This window comes from Marmota flaviventris, chromosome 1 (assembly GCF_047511675.1).
Source record: "Marmota flaviventris isolate mMarFla1 chromosome 1, mMarFla1.hap1, whole genome shotgun sequence".
Taxonomy (NCBI): domain Eukaryota; kingdom Metazoa; phylum Chordata; class Mammalia; order Rodentia; family Sciuridae; genus Marmota; species Marmota flaviventris.
The window spans coordinates 170,088,572-170,111,695 of record NC_092498.1 but is presented as its reverse complement, the minus strand read 5'-3'; the positions used below and the strand labels follow the sequence as shown (position 1 = coordinate 170,111,695).

At 43.2% G+C, this 23,124-nt stretch overlaps 1 protein-coding gene across 1 annotated transcript; it reads left to right on the top strand.

Moving 5' to 3' along the window:
* Positions 1-10,985: 10,985 nt before the first annotated feature.
* On the top strand, positions 10,986-12,545 carry LOC139707644 (ras-related protein R-Ras2). The gene has a single exon (XM_071619043.1). The coding sequence runs from the start codon at positions 10,994-10,996 to the stop codon at positions 11,606-11,608; it is 615 nt and encodes a 204-aa protein (XP_071475144.1). The 5' UTR covers positions 10,986-10,993; the 3' UTR covers positions 11,609-12,545.
* The last annotated feature ends 10,579 nt before the right edge of the window (positions 12,546-23,124 follow it).

The following is a 23,124-nucleotide window of genomic DNA, read 5'->3' as shown; positions in this document are numbered from 1 at the left end:
GCTAGAGAGCCTGAAGGGAAGGCAGCAGCAGAGAAAATGATACGTCAAACTAAGACAAGTCACAATAACTAGGACATGTTCAGGTTGACAACCAAACACACCGAATATCCTCTGCATTGCAACTTGTGTTCAACAGCAGGAAAGGATATCATGGAGGCCCCTTCTTTTGGCAACTCTGTTTAAGGAAACCTAGAAAATGCAAGGAGGCACCTTCCTGATTGGAGGTCCCTAAGTGTGTTGGTTAGAGTTCTCCTACGACTGAAGTTAAGGTCCAGAATATAAATGGGTCTCCTTGCTGTAAAGCTGTGAGCAAGATTTAAATGTGCCTCATTCTTAGTGCTACTCAAAGATACTAATGATAACTAGCATGTTACTAAATATTGTTCATACATGTGAATCACAAATAACTTGTTTTGCAATGAGTCTTGCATTCCTCTACTGTATAGCTCCTAATATAGGCACATAGAAGGCTAACAGAAAACAAAACAACAACAATAAAAAAACTTGTCATCTCTAGATTTAAATTAGCAGCAGCAGCCTGAAAGCTTTTTGTGTGATTAACTCTAATGAAAGAGAGAAAAAAAAAAAAAAAGATGAGGAGATGCGTTATTCAAAACATAGGATGCCCTGAGATTTTATTATGTAAAGATTATATTATTACTCCATTTCATTTCTTTTTTTTTTTTTTTTTGGTTTAGAGAACACTTTATCTGATTATACATTTTGTAGAATCACATTGGTCATACAGTCACATACATACATAAAGTAATAATATATGTTTCATTCTAATATATTTCTTATCCCCTCATACCCTGCCTTCCTCTCCTTTCACCTCCTCTACGTAATCTAAGGTAATGATATTCTTTTTTTATTTGCATTACAATTCTTTTTTTTAAAATCTAAAGTTTATTTAATTTTCATTAATTAATTTTTTGTTGTTGTTATTTATTTATTTATTTTTATTTATTTTTTATTTTAATTTTTATTGTTGGTTGTTCAAAACATTACATAGTTCTTGATATATCATATTTCACACTTTGATTCAAGTGGGTTATGAACTCCCATTTTTACCCCGTATACAGATTGCAGAATCACATCAGTTACACATCCATTGATTTACATATTGCCATACTAGTGTCTGTTGTATTCTGCTGCCTTTCCTATCCTCTGCTATACCCCCTCTCCTCCCGTCCCCTCCGCTCTTCTCTCTCTACCCCCTCTACTGTCATTCATTTCTCCCCCTTGTATTATTTTTCCCTTTCCCCTCACTTCCTCTTGTATGTAATTTTGTATAACCCTGAGGGTCTCCTTCCATTTCCATGCAATTTCCCTTCACTCTCCCTTTCCCTCCCACCTCTCATCCCTGTTTAATGTTAATCTTCTTCTCATGCTCTTCGTCCCTACTCTGTTCTTAGTTACTCTCCTTATATCAAAGAAGACATTTGGCATTTGTTTTTTAGGGATTGGCTAGCTTCACTTAGCATAATCTGCTCTAATGCCATCCATTTCCCTGCAAATTCTATGATTTTGTCATTTTTTAATGCAGAGTAATACTCCATTGTGTATAAATGCCACATTTTTTTTTTATCCATTCATCTATTGAAGGGCATCTAGGTTGGTTCCACAGTCTTGTGTCCTCCAGAACTGTGAGAGAATAAACTCTTGTGGTTGTGAGTCACCAGGTTTGTGGCAATTGGTTACAATAGCCATCAGGGACTAATATGGGGAGACAAGTCAGAGATGGCAAAAATTAGGAAAGGGAGGTTGTTTTCTAGGCCAATGTCTGACTTCATCCCAGCAAGTATCAGGGTACAATCGCAACCTTGGCACTCCCCTGGTCAGGAGAGCGTGCTCTGGGCTCAGGAGCATCAGGGTGCAGGAGAGAGTCTGCTACTCCTGGCATCAACACCCCCAGTCCAGCAGAACTCCACAACCTATAGATTTGGTCTCCAAGGCAACAGCGGGCCCACACAGGAATTAACCTCGGAATATAAGGAAACCTGGAATAATTCTACATGGTGTTCACAAGTTCTTGAGCACCTGTGGTTCTCACCGAGGCCCCTAGAAGTGCTTGATCTTTGGGCCAGAACTATTTGTCACATCTCAGCTATGCCACACTATTTAGGCACTCTGATGACAGTTACAGATGTCTCATGGGAAGATGGCACGATGACTGCAGGACCTGGTAGACCCTGCAAAGGGCTTTGGATTTCACTCCAAACACAACAGGGAAGCCAGGAACAAGTTGGGCACAGGGAAGGGAATGTTCCCGTTGTATTTAAGAAGGCCCCCTCTGCTGTCCTGTGTGGGTAGTCATAGTCACGGAGAGAGGAGAGGTTCAGTGGCCCAGGAATAGATCACGGTGGCCTAAGGTATGATATGAACATGACAGTGAAAGAGAAGCAGGGAAACTAGAGATGGAGCTGAGAGGTAGAATCTGGGTTAATCTGGCCAATTGGCCGTGAGGGTGAGTGACAGGCACGGATGAGGGTGATTCATAGGGAAGGCTGTTGGGGGCAGGCAGAGGAGGAACACAGGGGCCTTGAGCTGTGTTGTAAGGTGCCTTCAGATATACTGTTGAAAAGGAAGTGAAAATAACAAGTAGGCACTCACGGGTGGGGAGCTGGAGCCCTGTGGGTGGTGTGGACCACAAACATCAGTGTCATTGGTGAGATATGACATTTAAGCTACAAATTAAATGCTTCAGTGAACATCATAAATAACAGTCTTTATTTTGTCTTGGATAGGAGGTATCCCCAGAGCTCACATTAATTCGGAAAGATTCAGAGGCAAATGATTAGGTTATTACAGCTGTCCCCCAATCGGTCCTTCCTAGTCTGAATGGGCTGACTGGGTGGCAACTGTAGGCAGGAGGGGTGTGGCTGGAGAAGGTGGGTCACTGGGGGTGTGTTCTTCCCTATGGTCCCTTCCTGCCACCTCCTTCTCTCTTTCTCCTTCCTGACTCTGACGTGAGTTGAGCAGTCACGTGGGTGATGGATGGGTGGGTAGATGGATGGGTGGATGGCTGAACAGAAAGACTGATAGAGACAGATTTTGCAACACTTTTTATATTTGAAATATAGTGGGTAATTTGGCATTTGCTCCATCCAGAAATGTATTAGTCTTATTAAGACTTAATATGGCTGGCAGAATAAAAAATAAAAAGGGCTGAGGATGTGGCTCAGTGGTTAAGCACCCCTGGGTTCAACTTGTTCCTGGCTTCCCTGTTGTGTTTGGAGTGAAACAAGGCCCCTGTGTTTCTTCTCTGCCTGCCCCCAACAGCCTTCCCTATGAATCACCCTCATCCGTGCCTGTCACTCACCCTCACGGCCAGTTGGCCAGATTAACCCAGATTCTACCTCTCAGCTCCATCTCTAGTTTCCCTGCTTCTCTTTCACTGTCATGTTCATATCATACCTTAGGCCACCGTGATCTATTCCTGGGCCACTGAACCTCTCCTCTCTCCGTGACTGTGACTACCCACACAGGACAGCAGAGGGGGCCTTCTTAAATACAACGGGAACATTCCCTGTGCCCAACTTGTTCCTTCCCACCCCCCAACCCCCGCCAAAAAAAAAAAAAAAAAAAAGACTCAGTATGATGTACAACATATACAAAGGAAAACTCTGCTTTTCTTCTCCCTTTTAATGAAAGAAATATTCAGAAGAATTGTATTTTCTGCTCACAAACCTTGAGGAGTTGGGAAGAAGTTAGGTCCTATGGCCCAGAGAGCTAGCTTTATATTTGTTAATTTACATTCACATTTCAAGACACATAATCTCTCAGTGGTCAAAAGATTTAATTCCTAAGTGAGGAAGAGCCACATTTTCAGGATAAGAGAATCCCTGACCACCCCACCCATATCAGGCTTGCTTCAGTTTAGGATGCCAGAGATGTTTCACAGGCATACTTGGCAGGTAAATTGTCCACGTTTGATATTTAAAAATAATAATAATACATTTGATCATATCTTCTAATCAATGTTATAAGCAAATAATACTTATGTGAAATTCTCTAAGGAAAAATTTTGAATATGAAAAAGAGGTTAAGGAGAGGTTACAAAGACTTCCTCAAAAGGCAAGAACACCTCCACAGCCTTTATCTGTCAAGCTCAGTGAGAATAACCCTGCGCGTTCAGGGTCAGCACACCCAGTGTGAAGTTCAAATTTCACTCCTCAAGGTGGTCCTTCTCCTGAGGTCTTCCTGCCCCTCCAGTCTGACAGGAAATAACAAACCTCTTCAGCCATCCTCCTTCCCTCGGTTGCGTGCGAGCCGGGATCCACAGCCCAGCCAGCTTTGCAGAAAACCACAGTTTAGATGGAAAATCACTTTTGGTTTCTGGCCCCTCAGCGGTACTGCACATCTAATTAGCTGAACAATTGGTCCCTGTGATAAAATCAGCTAATTTTATGTTCAAATGGCTGCTCTGTGGTAAGCAATACTGTCACTCTAAACATCGCACATCAAGAAGTTGCTGAAGAAGCTGGTTGCTAGGGGTCGCTGGGGGCAACCAGTGACGACCATTACACTTAGTAACCTAAGTCATGTCACAGCTGGCGCATGGGGTCCCACCAGGCTCACATTAGATGCAGCCACAGAGTGCAGTGACACGGACTAAATGCCAACCTTGAAGAGGGAGAATGGGAAACAGAAAATGAATGGAACGGGAGGTTGGCAGAATCCACCCGCTCTTAGGAATAAATCTAAGCATACAGCTGAGGAGGGCCAGTCCTGGTCACCTGCCCAGACACTGCCTCCTCATTCAGCTGGGAAGCCAATGGTGAAAACCATGTCTCCCCTACTTTGTGGCTCCCAGTTTCAAAAATATGTTCTAAGGTAAATATGAAAGAAAAGATGGACTACTTTATGGCATAAAAGCTCACCATTTCACCTTTCACAGGCAAATTTTTGATTGTTTGGTATGTATATTATACCTAGGAAATTATACCAAGGAAATTCATATGAATCAAACTAGAAATCAATTATCAAGTTAGAAATTCATATGTATCAAAACTAGAAACAAGGATCTCAGAAATAGATGACTGCATACAAGTTTATGTGAAGATACTGAGAGATACACCTACCTCTAAGCATATTTATGTGTATATATAGAAAGGTACAGTGAGAGATTTATGAAATACCTTCACTTATAAATACCTCAAACAGTAATCAGCCTGTAGCCAACATCCGGCCAGTTGGCCGTTGCTATCCTAGTACTGTCACCACTACTACACAGCTGCAGGTGCGCTAGATCACCGGTACATAAGTCACGTGGGGAAACTCTCTCTTGCACATGATTTCTAAGATTCAGGCACATGACTATTAAGTCACACAGACAACATGTGAATTGAGACAGTTGGATGTTAGCGGCCCCCTGCATGACCACAACCACACATGTCCAGGTAATAAAAGTCTAAATGAAAAAGGACCCGAGAAGAGACAGTTTACAGGTAAAAGCTGTTCAAAATGGAACACAGTTCCAGATGAAAAGAACCAATCTCCCTCAGCCCTTAGGGCTGCCCGAGTCAGGGTGGCAGCAGGTGAGGGGGCCTACCTTCTCATAGTCCTCCTTGGACCTCAGGGCTGCCTCCATCTGCGCAGCAGAGGACGGGTAGATTGCCAAGCGGTACTGGGTGCCATGGTCGTGGCCTTGGCGCATGCCTGGGGTGGAAAACAGAGAGGATTATGTGGTTCAAGAATTGGTTTCCCTTTTTTTTTAAGAAAAAAAATATTTTTTAGTGTTGATGGACCTTTATTTTATTCATTTATTTATATGTGGTGCCGATAATCGAACCCAGCGCCTCACACATGTGAGGCAAGCACTCTACCACTGAGCAGCAACCCCAGCCCCTATTTTCCCTTTTGACAACTGCCCCAGACTCCTCCAACAGAGGACCCACCTTCCATAAGGACCGTTCTGCATTTTCAACATGAGCACAATGCAAATTGCCTGGAGGTCCAGCTGAGGGGCCACTCTGGTTCAGAGTGGGGAGGGCCCTAGGACCTGTGTTCCTCATGTGCTCACAGGTGGTGCTGGTCACCACATCTCACTTTGAGGAACAAGACTTTAGAGTCTGCTGGATGCTCTGATGGTTTCTTATTCAACCATCAGCAACATTTTTGCTCCCAGTGCTGTGGACGGCTTGCTGTGTCAACTCCACTCTTCCCAGCACCTCTCTCTGGGATGCCGTGTGCAATGCTCACGCTGCACCCAACCATGCACATGCATGCACCCAGCTCCCATTCAGCCTTCAAGACTTAGTTTCTGCATCTCTTTGCAGCACCCTTTCATGGTCAACCTCCCCATCTGGGAGTTACCACTGTCTCCTTTGGCTCCACTGGGCCTCTGAGGTCCCTCTCCTAGAGGATGACCACTCTGCTTTGTTGTTATGTGCTGTCCACCTCCCTCCTCTCTGAGCCTTTTGCAGGGCAGAGCTGAGAGTCTCAGTGCATGATACAGTTCAGACACAGAGCCATGTGTCATGGTTTGGGTATGAGGTGTCCCCCTCAAGCTCATGTGAGATAATGCTAGAATGTTCAGAGGTGAAATGATTGGATTGTGTGAGCTGTAACCTAATTAGTGCACTCTGAATGGACTGGGTGATAACTGTAGGCGGGTGGGGAGTGACTGGAGAACAGGTCACTGGGGCGTGGTCTGGAAGTGTTGTTCTTTCCTACGGCCCCTTCCCATTGCCCCCTGCTTCTTTGTTGCCAAGAGGTGAGCAGCTTCTTGCCTCAGACCCAGAGCAATGGAGGTGATCATCTATGGACTGAGACCTCTGAAACTGTGAGCCTCAGATAAACTTTTTGTCCTCAAATTTCTGCATTAGTTAGCTTTTGCTTCACTGTGACCAAAATATCTGACAAGAAAACAATGCTTCCACATGAAGAGTATGTGAGCTCATATCTTGTGATCCAAGCCCCTTTGGTCAATACCGGAGTTTGAATCAATCTATCAAACTCTTCTCATCATATTTCATTCACACCATTAAATTCAAATAACAAAATGACCTTTCTTAAGAGCTACAGGAAAAGTGTATAAAGGAGCTGGAGAGTTAGGCCAGCAGAAGCAACTGCAGTGGCTAAAGACACCGAAGGTTCACTCTGGCAGGTGAGGGACTGAGAGGAATTCACAATTGAAAGAGGGGACCAAATTAGAGGCTGAAAGTCATACTCCATGTATGTATAATGTGTCAAATATCCTACTGTCACATGTAACTAAGAAGAACAAATAAAAAAATCATAAAAAGTTAGAGGCTGAAATCATGACAAACCAGCAGAGGCAGGGTGGAGCGCAGGCTACGCCAGGCTGCGTGTGTGTGTGTGTGTGTGTGTGTACACGTGTGTGCACATGAGCAGGCGTGTGTGAGAGGTTACTTCTGGCATCTACTTCTTCCCACTCCCGGCCTAGCTGACTCCCTAGAAGCCCCCTCCTCCTGCCTTCAGAATCCCATGCTTCCCTCAGTGGGGACAGGCCATGTGGGACCAGGAACTAATGAGGGGCTTCAAGAGTCAATACCAAGAATAACACCAGAATATTCATTTAATAACCAATTCACTCCTCCAAGCACCATTTAGTACCAAATCTCAATTTCATTTCTGTGTAAGTCACATATTCACTATTTATTCAAATAAATATAATTTATTAACTCTCTAGTACATGCTGCATTTTCCAAGCACTGAGGATACAGCAATGGGCACTAGAAAGCCTGTCTTTCACAGAGCGTCCATTCTAGTGGCGTGTAATGCACTGGAGACACAGACACTCCACGGCACCTGAGCCATCTGTTTTCTCCTTTGATTCTCCTCCCTCACTTACAAGTGGGGCTTTGGCCACCCCCCACCTTACAACTACAACTCATTTTTTAAAATAAGCTTTGCAAAGCTCTCATATGCTCCATACATTGAAGACAATAAGCATCTACGTATTTGGTTCAAGGTCTTTGAATTATCATAGGGTCATGAAAATTGTTTCTTATGGATAAAATCTTCTGTTTAGCAAACAAGGTGGGAATAATTAACAATCACTCTAAGGATATGCTTACCAGTGGCCTCTTCCACTGAAGAAGCCCACTTCATTCATTATATCACATATAACCTGGTAGAAGGCGTGCACAAGAAATCCTTATGGTATGCCTGTATTTAGATCTTCTCTGCAGTGACATGGTGATCTAAGGGAGATTTCACAGTGTCATGTGGTCAGGCAGAAAAGAGGCCGGTGACTGTCACTGTAGGCAACTGTGCAAGATAACCCATTTATACAAAAATAATTTGTGGATTAGTTATACAACTGGAGGTTATAAACTTCTGATAAAACCCAGGGAAAGGCTTTAGGACCCTTCCCTGAAGCCAGGATCCCTTGACTGTAACTTGACTGTCACCACAGTATGGCTCCCTTGCTGTCTTTCTTGTGCAGAAGTGGGGTGTTCCCCAAACATTCTGGATACCTTAAATGCTGCACTGTTGTCAAGGTCGGTCGGCCCAGGTTGCTGTGCACCATCATCCCTGTGGGCGGCTGTTGGAAGGTGATGTTTGTGTCTTCTCTACTTGTTTTGTTAAATCAATCCTTTTTAATAAATAAGTTAAACTTTGTTTTTCAACATTTCCAGTGGGGAAGTGCAGGGCAGAAGAGGTAAGGGGAAGAGGAGACAGAGAAAGAACTTGTACATACTGATTTAGAGTAAGTGATTTAGAGCTATTTTGACTTATTGGTGATTGCAGGAGAAAGTGCTTTTTACTTTGATTAATAAATGTTATGGTTTGGATCTGGAATGTCCTCAAAGGCTTGTGCATTTAAAGGCTTGGTCCCCAGTGCAGTGATGTCCAGAGGTGGGCTTTCAGGAAGTGTCTGCATCATGAGGGGTCTGACCTCTCAGTGGATTAGACTCTTGGGGGGATGACTCCTTTGAGTGGACTACCGAAAGAGAGTGGGAACTGTATGCAGGTGGGGTATGATTGGAGGGAGTAGGTCACTGGGGACACACCCTAGGGGACTATACTTGTTCCTGGCCCCTTCCTCCTGCCCTCTGCTTCCAGCTCCATAGTGGAGGTGGTGTCCTCTACCACACCCTCTGCCAGGACATTCTGCCTTGTCGCAGGCCCAGAGCAATGGAGCCAGCTGACCACGCACTGAAGCCTCTGAAACAATGAGTAAAAATAATCTCTCCTCCCCAAGTTGTTACTGTCAGGTATTTTGACACAGTGACAGAAAGCTGACTAACATAACAAATTTATGGAGATGATATTCACATGCTTCTAATTCACCCCCTGAAAATGCACAGCTCAAGTGGCTTTCAGAATGTCCCCAGAGCTGGGCAACTATTACTGAGGCAGGAGAGAAGAAACAGAAGGATAGGCCAAAAGAAGACAAAAAGGAGGACAAGGAAATAAACTTTCCACCTGACGTTCTGCAGACCTTTCCAGGCCTGGCACTCACAGGTCAGCTTTTCTTCCAGGCCTGGCACTCCCACGTTTCTGGGAAATCTGTAAGTCTTCAAGTTACTGGAAATTCACCCACTTGTTAAAGTTACCTTGTGCACTGTTAATTAGCCCACATAATAAATAGATTAAGCAAAGAGAGATACACTATTTAAAGAAACGTATAATGTAGGGGATTTTCCAACATCGTCTACTGATCAGATAATGGAGACCATGTCAGCCTAAGGATCCTGAGTATGAGCAGACCACCACAGACCATCCTGGGATCACCAGACTGATGTTATCCCCACACCTACCCACACTCACACCTCACCAAGCTTTCCTTTTAAACGAAGAACTTGAGAACCCCCAAAGCACCCCTCACTCTCCAGATGTACTCTCTTGAATGTGTATTCCTTGCTTTCTTTAACCAATCTCTGTGCCTCTATTTGATACTTCCTTAAGTTCACTTCTGCAACATTTGTCAAGATCACCACTTGCCTGAGTTGAGGTCTCCATCTCTGGGAACTCCTTGGACCTCCTTGGGCAACATTACCAGAGTCAGTTTTAAAGCATTGTCATCACTCCACCAGCCTCTCAAAACAATGGGAAAAAGGAGTAACACTCCAGACACTTTTTACAAGTTGGTATAACTTAATATTAAAATCAGACTAGGACAGTATAAAAAAGAAAAATTGTAGGCCAATCTCATTAATGAACCAAGATGCAAACTCTACATCAAAATTAACAGCAAACTAAACCCAGCAATGCATTTAAAAGCTAAAGCCCAAGGTAATTCAGGTTCATCCGAAAAATGTAATCAAAATCATTACCAAGATTTTTTTCATGAAAGCTGATTCTAAAATGAATGGAAGAGCAAATGGCTGAAATGACCAAGACGTTCCTGAAATGCTAATGGAAAGACTGGCCTTACCAAATACATCACTGATAACTAAGACAGTGCTTTGGTGCCACAATAGATACCAGAGCTAAGGAACAAAGCGAAGAGCCCTGAGAGAGACCTGTGCAAATATGAACACTAAGCATATGACAAGAGACTCTATTGTAGATCTAGCAACTGACAATTCATCAAAATGAAAACAAAATTAGACCCCTACATAATAAAAATTAATTCTATTCATGTTAAAAAGTTTAATGTAAAAGATAAAACTCCTTTTGTCTTATAGAAGCCAACTAAGGAATATTCCTTATTTGTGATCCTAGGTTAGGAAAGACACAAATCTAGGCAAGATACAAAATATAAAACTATAAAGAAAAAGATTAATAAATGTAATCACTCTAAAATTAAGAACTTCTGCTCATCAAAAGACACAAAAAAAGAATTTTTAAAAAGAAAGCCACCAGAGTCGGCTTCTCCGCGCCTCGGGCGGCACCAAGTCAGCCCCGGGGCTTGCGCTGCCGCGCCGAGAGTCCTTCCTGGCAGCTCCCGGCGCTCGGGACCCCCGCCCGGCCGCTCGCCCGCAGCCCGCCGTCCGCACACGTCCCCGAAGCCGGGCCTAGGGCGGGCGGCGGCGGCTCGGCGCGGCGCGGCCTGGCTGGGCTCCGCGGCGTCCCCATGGCCGCGGCCGGCTGGCGAGACGGCTCCGGCCAGGAGAAGTACCGGCTCGTGGTGGTCGGCGGGGGCGGCGTGGGCAAGTCGGCGCTCACCATCCAGTTCATCCAGTCCTATTTTGTAACAGATTATGATCCAACTATTGAAGATTCCTACACAAAGCAGTGTGTGATAGATGACAGAGCAGCCCGACTAGATATTTTGGATACAGCTGGACAAGAAGAGTTTGGTGCCATGAGAGAACAGTATATGAGGACTGGTGAAGGCTTCCTTTTGGTTTTTTCAGTCACAGATAGAGGCAGTTTTGAAGAAATCTATAAGTTTCAAAGACAGATTCTCAGAGTAAAGGATCGTGATGAGTTTCCAATGATTTTAATTGGTAATAAAGCAGACCTGGATCATCAAAGACAGGTTACACAGGAGGAAGGACAGCAGTTAGCACGGCAACTTAAAGTAACATACATGGAGGCATCAGCAAAGATTAGGATGAATGTAGATCAAGCATTTCATGAACTTGTCCGGGTTATAAGGAAATTTCAAGAGCAAGAATGTCCTCCTTCACCGGAACCAACTCGGAAAGAAAAAGACAAGAAAGGCTGCCATTGTGTCATTTTCTAAGAATCCCTTGAATTTTAGCTACCAACTGCCAGGAAAAGCCCTCATCTCCTCCTCCTCTCCTGATGGTTTACATCACGTTGGTACCTTTCTAGCCTTAGACAAATGATCACCGTGTTAGCCTTAGACCAAGAAGCCGGCTAATCCTTTCCATGAAGCTAATATAATGGTTATTTCCAGACCAATTTAAAGGAAACACTAAGGCTGCTTCAAAGATTATCTGATTCTTTCTAAATACATGTCTACATATACAGACATATTCTTTTTTTAAGGGCTTACATCTTAATAGGGATGAATCAGTTTTGGAACCTAAGCTGTTTGCTAAGCTGAAGTTTTAGGTTGTGAAATAATTTTTAACTTCTGGAATCATATTACCTACTGTTATTCTAACCTCCACAGGAGGGTTTTTTTTTTTTTTAATATGAATTTTTTGCCTATCTTTAAAGATTTTGATGTCAACCTTAGTTAACCTTAAATACACTGAATGGAGTCTACAAAATTGAGACATATCAGACCTTTCTTGATACTACAGCTTTTGTTTCCCAGTGGCCAAAATACCAAAATACCTATTGTATTTATGGATTAAAAACTGCTTATCAAGCCTGTTATGACTCCTCCTCTTGAAGATGATAGTGTTCTATGTGGCCAAATATTTGGACTCATTCTGGACTTGGGCATCTCAATGTGTACTTGGTTTCTTAATTTAACTCTTTCACAGCCATGCTAAGGATAAGAATGAATTATTTCTGTCTGTCTTCCTTTTCAAGTATTTCTGGTTTAAGGGATTCAAAAAAACTAAAGTTGTTTTTGTTTTCTGTAATATAAAATATGGAATTGAGCTTTCCAGAGTCAGAGATGATTAATGTTTTTGCTATATACTTTTATACATTATTTTCTTATTGAACTAGTTAACAAGTATTTTTATATGTTTGTAAGCAAATATGCTTCACAGCATACCTTGTGTATATGTAAAGATAAGTATTTAATTCTCACTGTTCACTTTTAACTGACAAAGAAAAAAAAGTGGAAACTACAGAAACTGTGGTAGAACTTTTACTTGCTGGTCTGATCCTGGTTGTATCTATCTTTGGCCAGTTTTATCCCCATTCAAGAAACCTTCCCAATCGAATACAACTGGATGAGACTCTGAAATCATTTCAATATCCCCTGCTATATATTGACTGTTATATCAAGTATTAATTGTAAAACTTGTAATTGACAATTAGTATAACTGTGGATGGCTTCTGATTTTGTTTTAATTCTGTGGATTGTGTTTAAACAATTCAAAAGTATGTTCCTGATTTTGAGATACTAAGTGGTATTGCACAGTTGTCACTTTATTGAATGTGTACAACAGTCCCATGACCTTTATAGAGCATACCCTTGGATAGCTTCAGGTGCTGAAATTAAAGTTGATCTGTTATCACAAAAAAAAAAAAAAGAAAAGAAAAAAAAGAAAGCCACCAAAGATAAGAAAAATATTTGTTATCATGTTAAGTGTCAAAGAATATACTCCTTAATCAAGAAGGAAAAGCAAAAATCTAAATAGAATAATTAGCAACAGATATAAATAGGAATTTCACAGAAGAGAAACATGAATGGCCAAATACATATGAAAATTATTAGTAATCAAGAGAACGCAAATTAAAACCATAAAGGATGCCATTTTAAATCACAGAGTCAGCATAAATAAATAAAAATAACCTGAAATAGGGACATCCTAGCGTGGGAATCAAAAGCTGAGTGTACTCTATCATCCAAAAATCTAGGAGCTGAGAGACACATGTACCTAGGTGTTTGGAGGCATGAACACGTGCACAAACAGCATAGTTTATGACAGAAAAGAATGGAAACAACCTAATGTCCATCTGTGGAAAATAGAAAGATAAATGTTTATAGCCATTCCAGAACAGGCACTCAGCAGGGGGAAAAAAAGAAAGAAAGAAAAATACATTAAAAGTACATTCCACCAGTAAAGATGAATCTCAGGGACAAATGTTGAATGATAAAAATAATACATGAGAGAATGTATAGAGTAGAGCTCCACCTTGAAACTGGTTTGAACAGACAAAACTAAAGACAGATGTGGCAGGACCACAAAGACAAACAAAGGCCACTGAGTGCTCCATTCACATAGAGGCCACTTCTGGGAAGAAAGCAAGAGGCTGCGAGGAGACGGCGGACAAAGGCGGCGCTGTTATGGGTAAAGTCCTAGCTTTTAAATTGAGCAAAGGGCTCATTTTTTACTAAGTTTGCAATTTAAATTCACTTCATAATTCCTTTCATGAGTCAAATATCTAATTTCCTTTGAAGACAAATACCTATAATAGCCCTAGATGATCTTATCTCTTATATCTCTTCTGACAAAAGAAACTATGTGTGTTAGCCTTTATCTTTCATTTAAGAACAAGTCATTCCTAACACTTTGCCTGGGCATTTAATTATACGTACAAATACACAAATCAGCTGCTAGTTAGTCTACTGAGTTTTCTTGTGTTATACCTTTCAAATCTAGAACTAAAATGATCATTTTCATCACAGAGGCCACATCCAAACCTTTTCTCCCCATTCAATTAAGATTTATCCTTTAGAAGCCTTCCAAATAACAAAAGTTAAAGCATGGTTTGAAGGCTGCTCACTAATTCTCGGAGGTTCTCTGCCAGGAAGCTAAATGTGACTGCCTTTTTCTGCAGCAAACCTGAAAATAAACTAGGAAACTAAGCCGAAGCAATGCCTTCATGGAAAGACTAGATTAATTAAAAACCAGGCCTTGAATGGGAGTTGTGATGTTGGTGTTGATGAGGTACTTCTGAGAACACTGCAACTCCTCTTCCTGCCTTTGGCCTGCTTCAGGCCAGGAAGCTTGGAGTGGGAGAGGGTGCGCTTGGTATGTTTGGATCTGGAGTATCTCCCAGAGCCTCCTGTTGAGAAGAGGGGCTGTGGGGAAGGGGTTAGATCATTAGGGTTCTGACCTCATCCACTGACAGCCGAATGGACTCCTGGGAGGTGGGACCTTGCTGGGGTCATGCCCTGGAAGGGTCTGTCTTCTCTCCCACCCTTTGTACTCCCACCCCCACCTCTGTCTCTCTACCCCCCAGCTGCCGAGAGCAGAGCAGCTTTCCTCTACCACACCTTCCCGCCATCTTGCCTCACCTAAGGCCCAGAGCAGAGGGACCAGCTGACTACATGGATAGAATCCCCCGAAACTGTGAGCCAAAATAAATCTTTCCTCCTCTCAGTTGCTACTGTCAAGTGCTTTGGTCACAGCAACAAGAGAGAATTGACGCCGTTGTCTCCCTCACTCTGTTTTATCCACTTTCTCTCTCCCTTTATCTCTCCAGGGCTGAGCCCAGAGTGAAAGGTGAAAGCAGAAAGAGAGTCCAGGCTTATGTGGTGGGTGACACTTGTCAGATGGTGTTAGGGGCTGAATTGTGTCCCCCTCCCCAATTTATATGCTTAAGTCCTAACCCCCTAGGACCTCCGAATGAAAGTGGATTTAGACACAGGGTCTTTAAAGAGTCATTAAAGCAGGCACTGATCAATATGGCTGGCGTTCATACAAGAGGAGATCAGGATACAGACACACAGAGGGATGGCCATGTGAGGACACAGGGAGAAGAAGGTGGTAGGCCCTGAGGAGAGGTTTCAGAGAACAGCAGCTTTGATGACACCTCGACTTGGATTTCCGGCTTCCATGTCTATGAGAAAATCAATTTCTGTTGTTTAAGCTGCTGAGACTGTGCCAACTGTCACGCAGCTTGGGCAGAACACTCATCTGGTATGCAGCGTCCCTCACAAGGTGGTAAACACACAATCAAAGCTTCTTTTCCTCCCTGCATGAGTCTGGGGGCTTCTGGTGGGAAGAAGCCTCCAGGAATTTCTGGCAGTTGTTCCCTTGAGGTGGTCAGGCCTGTCCTTTCTGCTCCAACTGGCTGCTCACAGCGTCCCTACCTGCTCTTCAACCTCTGGGACTTCCAGCAACCTACCCCATAGGTCTTCGGTCAGGACCCCTCTGCACACCCCCCCCCCCATCAGTAGTTCTCTTGGGAGAGATACTTTTTTAAGTTCTCAGGGTGGCTCCACACCACAAGGTCAATTCTAGAAGACAACACTTTGTCCCACACAGGTGGAAGCCCAGCCAGGCCCTGCCCAGCTGTGGTTCTCTTTCCAGGGAGCCAGGCCCTTCTTGCCACAGCCTTAGCCTTTATCCTTGCCAGGCAAGAGTGAGACACTCATCCTTACATTCCCAAGCTCTGGGAGCATATGGTAAGTTCCACAGTTGCACTCCTTAAAGCCCTGCCGCTTGGCTTGAGGTAATGAGGCATCCTCTGCTTCACCCCTCTCTTTAGGTTTTGGGGGGAAGATGCCTAATTCTCCAACAGCTCCTCAAAGAAATCTCCTCAACTCTTCAAACCCCTCTGTCTAAGGCTGATTTAAAGGATTCTACAATTTCCTAGATGACCTGTGCAACTGGCCTGAAGGTGCCCAAGGAATGCTCAGCTTGGCACCTCCTCCTGGCTTCAGGCTCAGGGGTCTGCTGACTTTGGTGCACAGAACTTCTAGTTCCACCGGGCTTCCTGCTGCCCACCCACGAGAAGATATGAAGGGCTCTCTTGGTAGAAGTGACTGAGAGACTAGAACCAGACACACGCTCAGGAAAGGGCTGCTGGCCGCCTCCCTGCATGTCCCCACACTCTGCAGTCTCAGTTTCACTTCAGTCTAGCTGGACAGTTGTCCCAGAGCTGTTCCCCATTTCCCAGTTAACAAGGTGGAATGACTGGCCTGGGATTCACTGGGGGAAGAGCCCTGGGATCTGGCCTTCTTAAGGAACTGGAGGTAAGTGCATTCTGAAGCCCGGGTGTCTAAGGTCTGAGCCTTCTGCACAGCAGCTCGCTACTGAACACTCCTCAGGCAGAGTCTACATGTGCTGGTCTCCGAGTGAGTGACCGAGCTGGGGTCACGCAGAGACTTGGGAAGACGGAAGGCAACTGAGGTTGTTTGTTATCTTTTTGAGCTATTTTTAAATATACTTTAGCATCTGTGGGGAATTATCCAATGCCACAAGATTACATGTATGCTGTTTGCCTCATGATTTGACCCCATTTTCCTTTCCAGCCAGTCCTTCCCATCACTTTCCTCAGGGGTCACCCTCTCCTGACACTGTTCCTCACAAGTGCCAGACTTCAATCCAGCTCCCTCCTCCCCATCTGCCCTGCTCCTGGTGACACCTTCCAAACTCCAGCCAGGAATCACCTTTCACTACTCCAAATCCTCGGAGATCTCCACCTAAATCTGTCTTGGAGACCTCAGCATTTTCTACCTTAAACCTGAATTATCTTCTCTGCTCTCCTCAATGATGAGCTTCTTGAATTACAATAGTTATATTTTATGGACCATTGTCCCTTCATTAGTACCACACTGACAAGTAAGTAGATGGCCATTTGATAAACAAGGAAAGAATATCAGTGGCACCATGTACGTAACTTATTCTTCAGTGACAGAAAAGACTGACAAAGAAGGTTAAGTCATACGCTTGACTCATAGGTTTGATTTCACAGTCATTTTGCAGTAAAACAAAGTCATAATTATTACTTTTTTTTCAGAAAGTGAAAATATGTTTAGAAACATTTTAAAAATCTGCAAGTCCCCATGAGCAAATCATATCTTCATATCAAATCCATTGTAACAAATAAGATAAATTATATCACCATAAGGCAGCACTTTCTTTTGTGAGCCTGGTATTTACTAATTTATTTATTTTAGTTTTGCTTTGTTTTGATTTTAACTTTTGTACAGCAATGGGTAGGATGTCTAAAGGCCTACACTACTCTTCACTTACTCCTCTTGGAAGGTCTCAGAAAACAAACTTTTGTATCCAAATTGATGTTTCACATCACAATCCTATTGCATTTTAAAATTTTTATTTTTTATGGAGAGTGGTTTTAGTCACATATCTTCAAATGAAATAGGATTAAGAAGAAAGGACTTTAGTTTGTATGTGTATAAAAAGAAAAGTATACAGAATGAACACGTCTGGGGTGTTACTCACCCATCACCAGCTACTTTAACATGATCATCTAAATATGCACTTAAATCAGCATCTTGTATGTTCTCTAAGCACAGCCAACACTGGTTCAGGCCAGCACTCTTGGCTATCCATCCCACAGCTATGCCCACACACATTTTCCTTGCTTATAGGGTACCCCTTCAGTTTGGGTAGTTGGGAATTCTGGGCAGGTAGGGACCTCCAGTGTATCAAGGAAGTCTTGACTGTTCTCTTATTGGTCATTAGATTCCCCTTTTCAGAGTTTGGTTTAGACACAGCCACGTGAAACAATTTCAGCCAATAGATATAAGGACATGCCTTTTGGAGGACTTTCAGGAAATTCATCTCCCCCTCACCAAAGGACACAAAAAATGGAGAGTGAATCCTCTTTTCCTTGCAATGGATATTTATGTTGGGAACTTGATGCATGAAACCGTGGCAGCCATCCAGAGCCAGCAAGGGACACTGCCAAAGCTGGGAATGGCAGAGTAGCAAGATAGAAACTAAATTCTTGACTTTTTTTTTCTTTTCTTAGCTATTGAATTAACTACCCTCCTCTGGATCTGAATTAACTACCCTTCTCTGTTCTTTTCTCTGGATTTCTTGACCTTTGGTTATGTTAAAATTTTAAAAAAAAAAAGGATATATTCCTATCCTTAAGCCAATTTTAGTTGCAATTTCTGTTACTTGGAGCCAAAAGTATTCTAAATAATCTACATATTAGATTTCATTAAATCCTCCCATCAGTGATATAAAGCAGGCATTTCTTTTCTTTCTTTTTTTTTTTTAATAAAAAAGAAGCAAATAAAATAGTAAAAAATTTAAATGGCTGTACCAAAGTCACATGCCTGTAAATGGCACTGCTGGATCTGAAACCAGGTCTGATTCCAAATTTGGTGTTTCTTCCAATGAAACTCAAGGACACACATAAAAAGCCTACAAATCACACGATGTCCTCAACAATTCACAGGCCACCAGGTCATCTTGGGAACAGAGTTGCTGCGGGGGCAAGAGCTGCTTCTATCAAAGACTCAGATTGAGACTGAATCACTTAACATTTCCCAATTATCAGATGCACAGTCTTCATCTATAATTCCAAGCAAGAAAATTCAAGACAAACAGATGAACATATTAAGTGCCTCTTCTTGCGCACAATTATTTGGCACTGTGTGAATACAACACAGACCAGATATTACCTGGTTCTTGAGGAATTCCTTCCCCTGATAATCTGAGCCATAAATATTGGAAACAGATAAAGAAGTACACTTGGGATTACATCAGAAGTGGCATACATGACACCAATGATGGCACCGGTTGTTTCACTGGCATGGGACTAAAGAGTAGTGTGGATCCTGCAAAAAGATGTCAAATGTCACTTAGTAAACTGTTAATATAATTTTTTATTATAAAAAAAAGGCAATTTTATGCATTCAACCTTGCTAGGCCTGGGATGCCTAGAAAGCAGGGAAAAAAACTCACACATGCACACGCACATGCACACCCACACACACGCACACACACACATATTTGAACTAGTGGGAGTGTGGGAGATGTAAACCAGCCAAAGAAATCAGAGGAGGGGTGCTGAGGTAGGAGAACTTGTGCAGAAGGGAGAAGAGCACCCAGGATATTGCACATAAACCCATAGGATCAGGAAGAGTCACCCTAAAGAGGAGGTGCCTCGCCTGAGTTCTCAGTAGGAATCAGCTTTGCTATTAATTTCGTAAACCTCTGAGAATTGTATTTCTAAATGGATGCTCATACTTTCCCCTATTGTCACCCATGTCATGTGTCTGGACAGCCAGCTGTTTTATATTAATTAATGCACTTAGCAGAGTGCAGTAGCTACACAGAAGATCTGCAGTGCATGCCTCCATCATCACCCCATCCATCAAGGCAAGAATCATTGTCTTTCAGTAATGAAGAGACAGAGGTTCCAACAGGTACCCAACATAGTCATTCAGTAGTAGAGCCTAGAAAAAATTAGGCAGGAAGTAAGAAGAAAACAATAGTGGGATCCCCATAGAATCAATGATCTAACTGTTCTTTGTAAAAATAACTCAACCACAAAGGGAAAAATAATTTCTTTGCACTGTGAGGCAAAAATCTCCTCTGACTACTGAGCATGCTCAAGGAGACCACCATTGCTGCCTGTCTGAACCACCCCAATGGTGCCCGTAAGCCTGCAGCTCCACTAAACTTCAAGGACCACGACAGAAGTGAAATTAGCCAGATGGAGTTTGGAGATGTCTTGTTCCTTCCTTGTCTCAAGGTGCCCATTAGACACCTCTAACAGTGCCATAAAGCTCTGTGCCCATGAACAAGCCACGTTAGCATGATCTTCCAGGAGCTGCTTGCTGTGTCACTTGGTGAGGGAGGGGGCACAAACAACTTGGAAATTGCAGCAGACTCTGCCAGCTCTTCCCCCATGTCGACTTCCTTTTCCAGAAGCCCAGCTTCACCCCACTTCTGGCTTCCCTGGCTATGAGTGTGGCCATCTGATTGAGTTTCTGCCCTATTTTGACCAAGACTATGAGATCTTTGTCTTTCAAATTTATTTTTATTAACAAGTAAAATTTGTAGATGTTTGTGGTATATAGCATGATGCTTTGAGACATGTATACATTGTAGAATGGCTAAATCAAGCTAATTAGCAAATAAATACATTGCCTTACATACTTATAAAGAGTTCTTAATGCAAAAAAAAAAAAAAAAAAAAATGCCAGTAAGTAGCCAAAGACCTATCAATGATATGGCCCTCCACTTCTAGAAAGACGACAAGTAGCTGAGAGTGTATGCAACGGTACTGAGATGAGGCCCTTTGACTCACAGAAATTAGTATGTTTGACCTAATATCAGAAAGCCTGGTCTCATGTTATGCCTTCTGTCAAGGGACAAAGCAAGAAGACAACACTGGCATCAGACTCAGCAAATTACCCTTTATCAATACGATAAGAAAGCACAGACATTGAACCAAAGAATAGTAGGACCAGAAAAGGCTGGAGAAACTTTCTTCCTCAATAAGGAGATTGAGATAAAGAAACTTTGGCCAGAGAGGTTGAATGATCTTCCTGAGGTCACTCTCTGAGCTCTTGGTGAGAGAACGTGGAGTGAGGTCGGGGATGCTAACTCTGGGACCTGTGTTCTTTGGCTCTGACAGCATGGAGGGAAAATCAAACTTAACCTCAGAAATAGACCTGTACATATGCTTTCATTAGCTAAATTATGCTAAGGAGAAAGAGATGAGACTTAAAATTATTACCATCTTAAGTTTGCTAGGATGCATTTTATAAGACCAATTTCATTGAGCTTAAAAATTATTAAAGATATCTTTAAAACATTGTTCTAATTTCTCATATTAATCCATTGCTGTTATTAATAACAACCTAGGCCTCAAGTAATGAGGTAATACTTTCTTATTTAGAAAAGCTAACAGATTATTTATAATCATCATAATGGTAATACACTTTCAATTACAGAGGGAAAAAAAATCAAATCCCTTTTAATTTTATCTTTCTTAACCCTGAAGGATATTTCTTCCAGATTTCATCAGCTGATACAATTCAGATTTTTTTTATAAGTCCTTTCTTTATTACTTAAAGGGAGCTGTAAATCAAATGTAGACCTCAGGAGGGTGGGACAGAGAGGGAGAAGGAGGGAGAGTTCATTTGCTTATTAGGTTCTCATAAAAAATGGAGAATAACAAGCAGATCTAAATCTCCCCGGCTGAAGCCTTGTATTAGTTGCTGCTGAAACATTAGAGACGTTTCCTAGAGACAAACTGCAATCACCCTGACGTGGGTCATCTCGCAGACACGCGTGCAGCTCCGGCTGATGAGATGTTATTACTAAAGGAAGAGATGGCTACAAATTAAAGCAAGCCCTGCTTAATCACATTAATCCAAAGCAAGTCAAAGGCTTCAATTTTCGAAATAATTTCGGGCTTAATGCCTTGGAGATGGGCAGCCCGCTCCATTGAGGCAGCAGCTGGTCCAATTTAAGCTGCATTGTGAGGCCGGAATTGTCAGGTCCTTACAGAAACAAGGAAGCCTGACAGTTTTCAGGACGAACCAAAACTGCTGAGACAAAGGAAATCGGAAGAAACTGAAACGCCCTGAAACCATCACCAGCGGCCCCTGTTGGGCGATTAGCGGGCTCCCGGCGCCCGGCGTCCTGCGTCCTGCGCTCACTGCGCCTGCGCGCCCGCCCGCAGCTGCCGCACCGAGCCCGAGCCCCACTCCCGGCCCGCGGCGGCTCGCCGCCTCCAAGGCCAGGGCCGCCGGCGCTGAGGGCACCTGCGCGCGCGCGGGGCCGCCCAGGCACAGGCCCGCGGCGGCCTCCAGCGAACACTGGCAAGTGCAGGGCGGCAGAAGGGACTTAGCCCCAAGTGCCAGACGACAGACAGGCTTTCAGCAGTGGGTTTTGACTCTCATGAGCAATTACCCTGATGATTATGCAATAAAGCTAAAGGGGGGGGGGGGGGACAGAAAGGAAACAAAACAAGTTTCAGGTTGCGAACCAGAGCCCGAATTTCTAGTCCCAGATGCGCAGTGACGGCTGTGACTTGGGGCGATTCGCTTTCTCCCCTGGGCCCCACTCCTAAGAGTCAGCCGAGGTTCCAGCTCGGGGCTGCGGAACCTGGGAGCGAGAGGACCGTCTACACCTCCCGCACACCCGGGGCCTCCGCATCTCCCGCAGCCTGCACGTCACCCCACGTCGCCACCCCGTTCCGCAACCCCACACACCCCAGCGTCCCGCGTCCTCACACGTGTTCAACGACCGGGCACACCGCCGCCCAGACGCCAGAGTCAAAATGTCCCCCTTCCCGCTGTTCCCAGTACATGACTCATTTCACACTGAACAAGGAAGAGACCCTGCAGAGGAAATGCTTTTCACCATTTCATTTCTGTGTAGAACTTCAGTTCTTGAAAATTCTCATGTCAGAAAAGAACACATTCATTTCAAACAGTAAAATCATGCCACCAACCCGCTTGAACTAAGACCACCAAGCCAGGGCATAAAGACCTATATACCCAACGCAGCTCTCTGCTTAGACAGTTGTAGGTCTTGTTCCTGAAACTTCAGAGGTGAGGATGGTCATATGCGGTTTCAATTACTTTCCTTACTTTTATTCCTCCTGTCATTTTGGCATATTATGAGAAAATTTTAGGAAAAGGATACCTGGAATATAGAAGACAGCAAACAAAAATTACTCTAATATTTAAGCTAAATAAAATAATGCATATGTAATATCTTTGATTAATTCTAATATTAATATTATAGTCATTGAAAGCCAATCCATAAATATAGGCTCAAATAATATGAATTTTAATTGAGTGAAATAACTTTACTGAGTCTTAGTGCAACATAAGAGGGTGACTGGATGGATGATGCAGAGACATACATGGGTAGGTAGGCATTAAACGCACCTCCTTCAGTAACGGAGAAAAGTCCACAGCTTCTCCAGACTGGA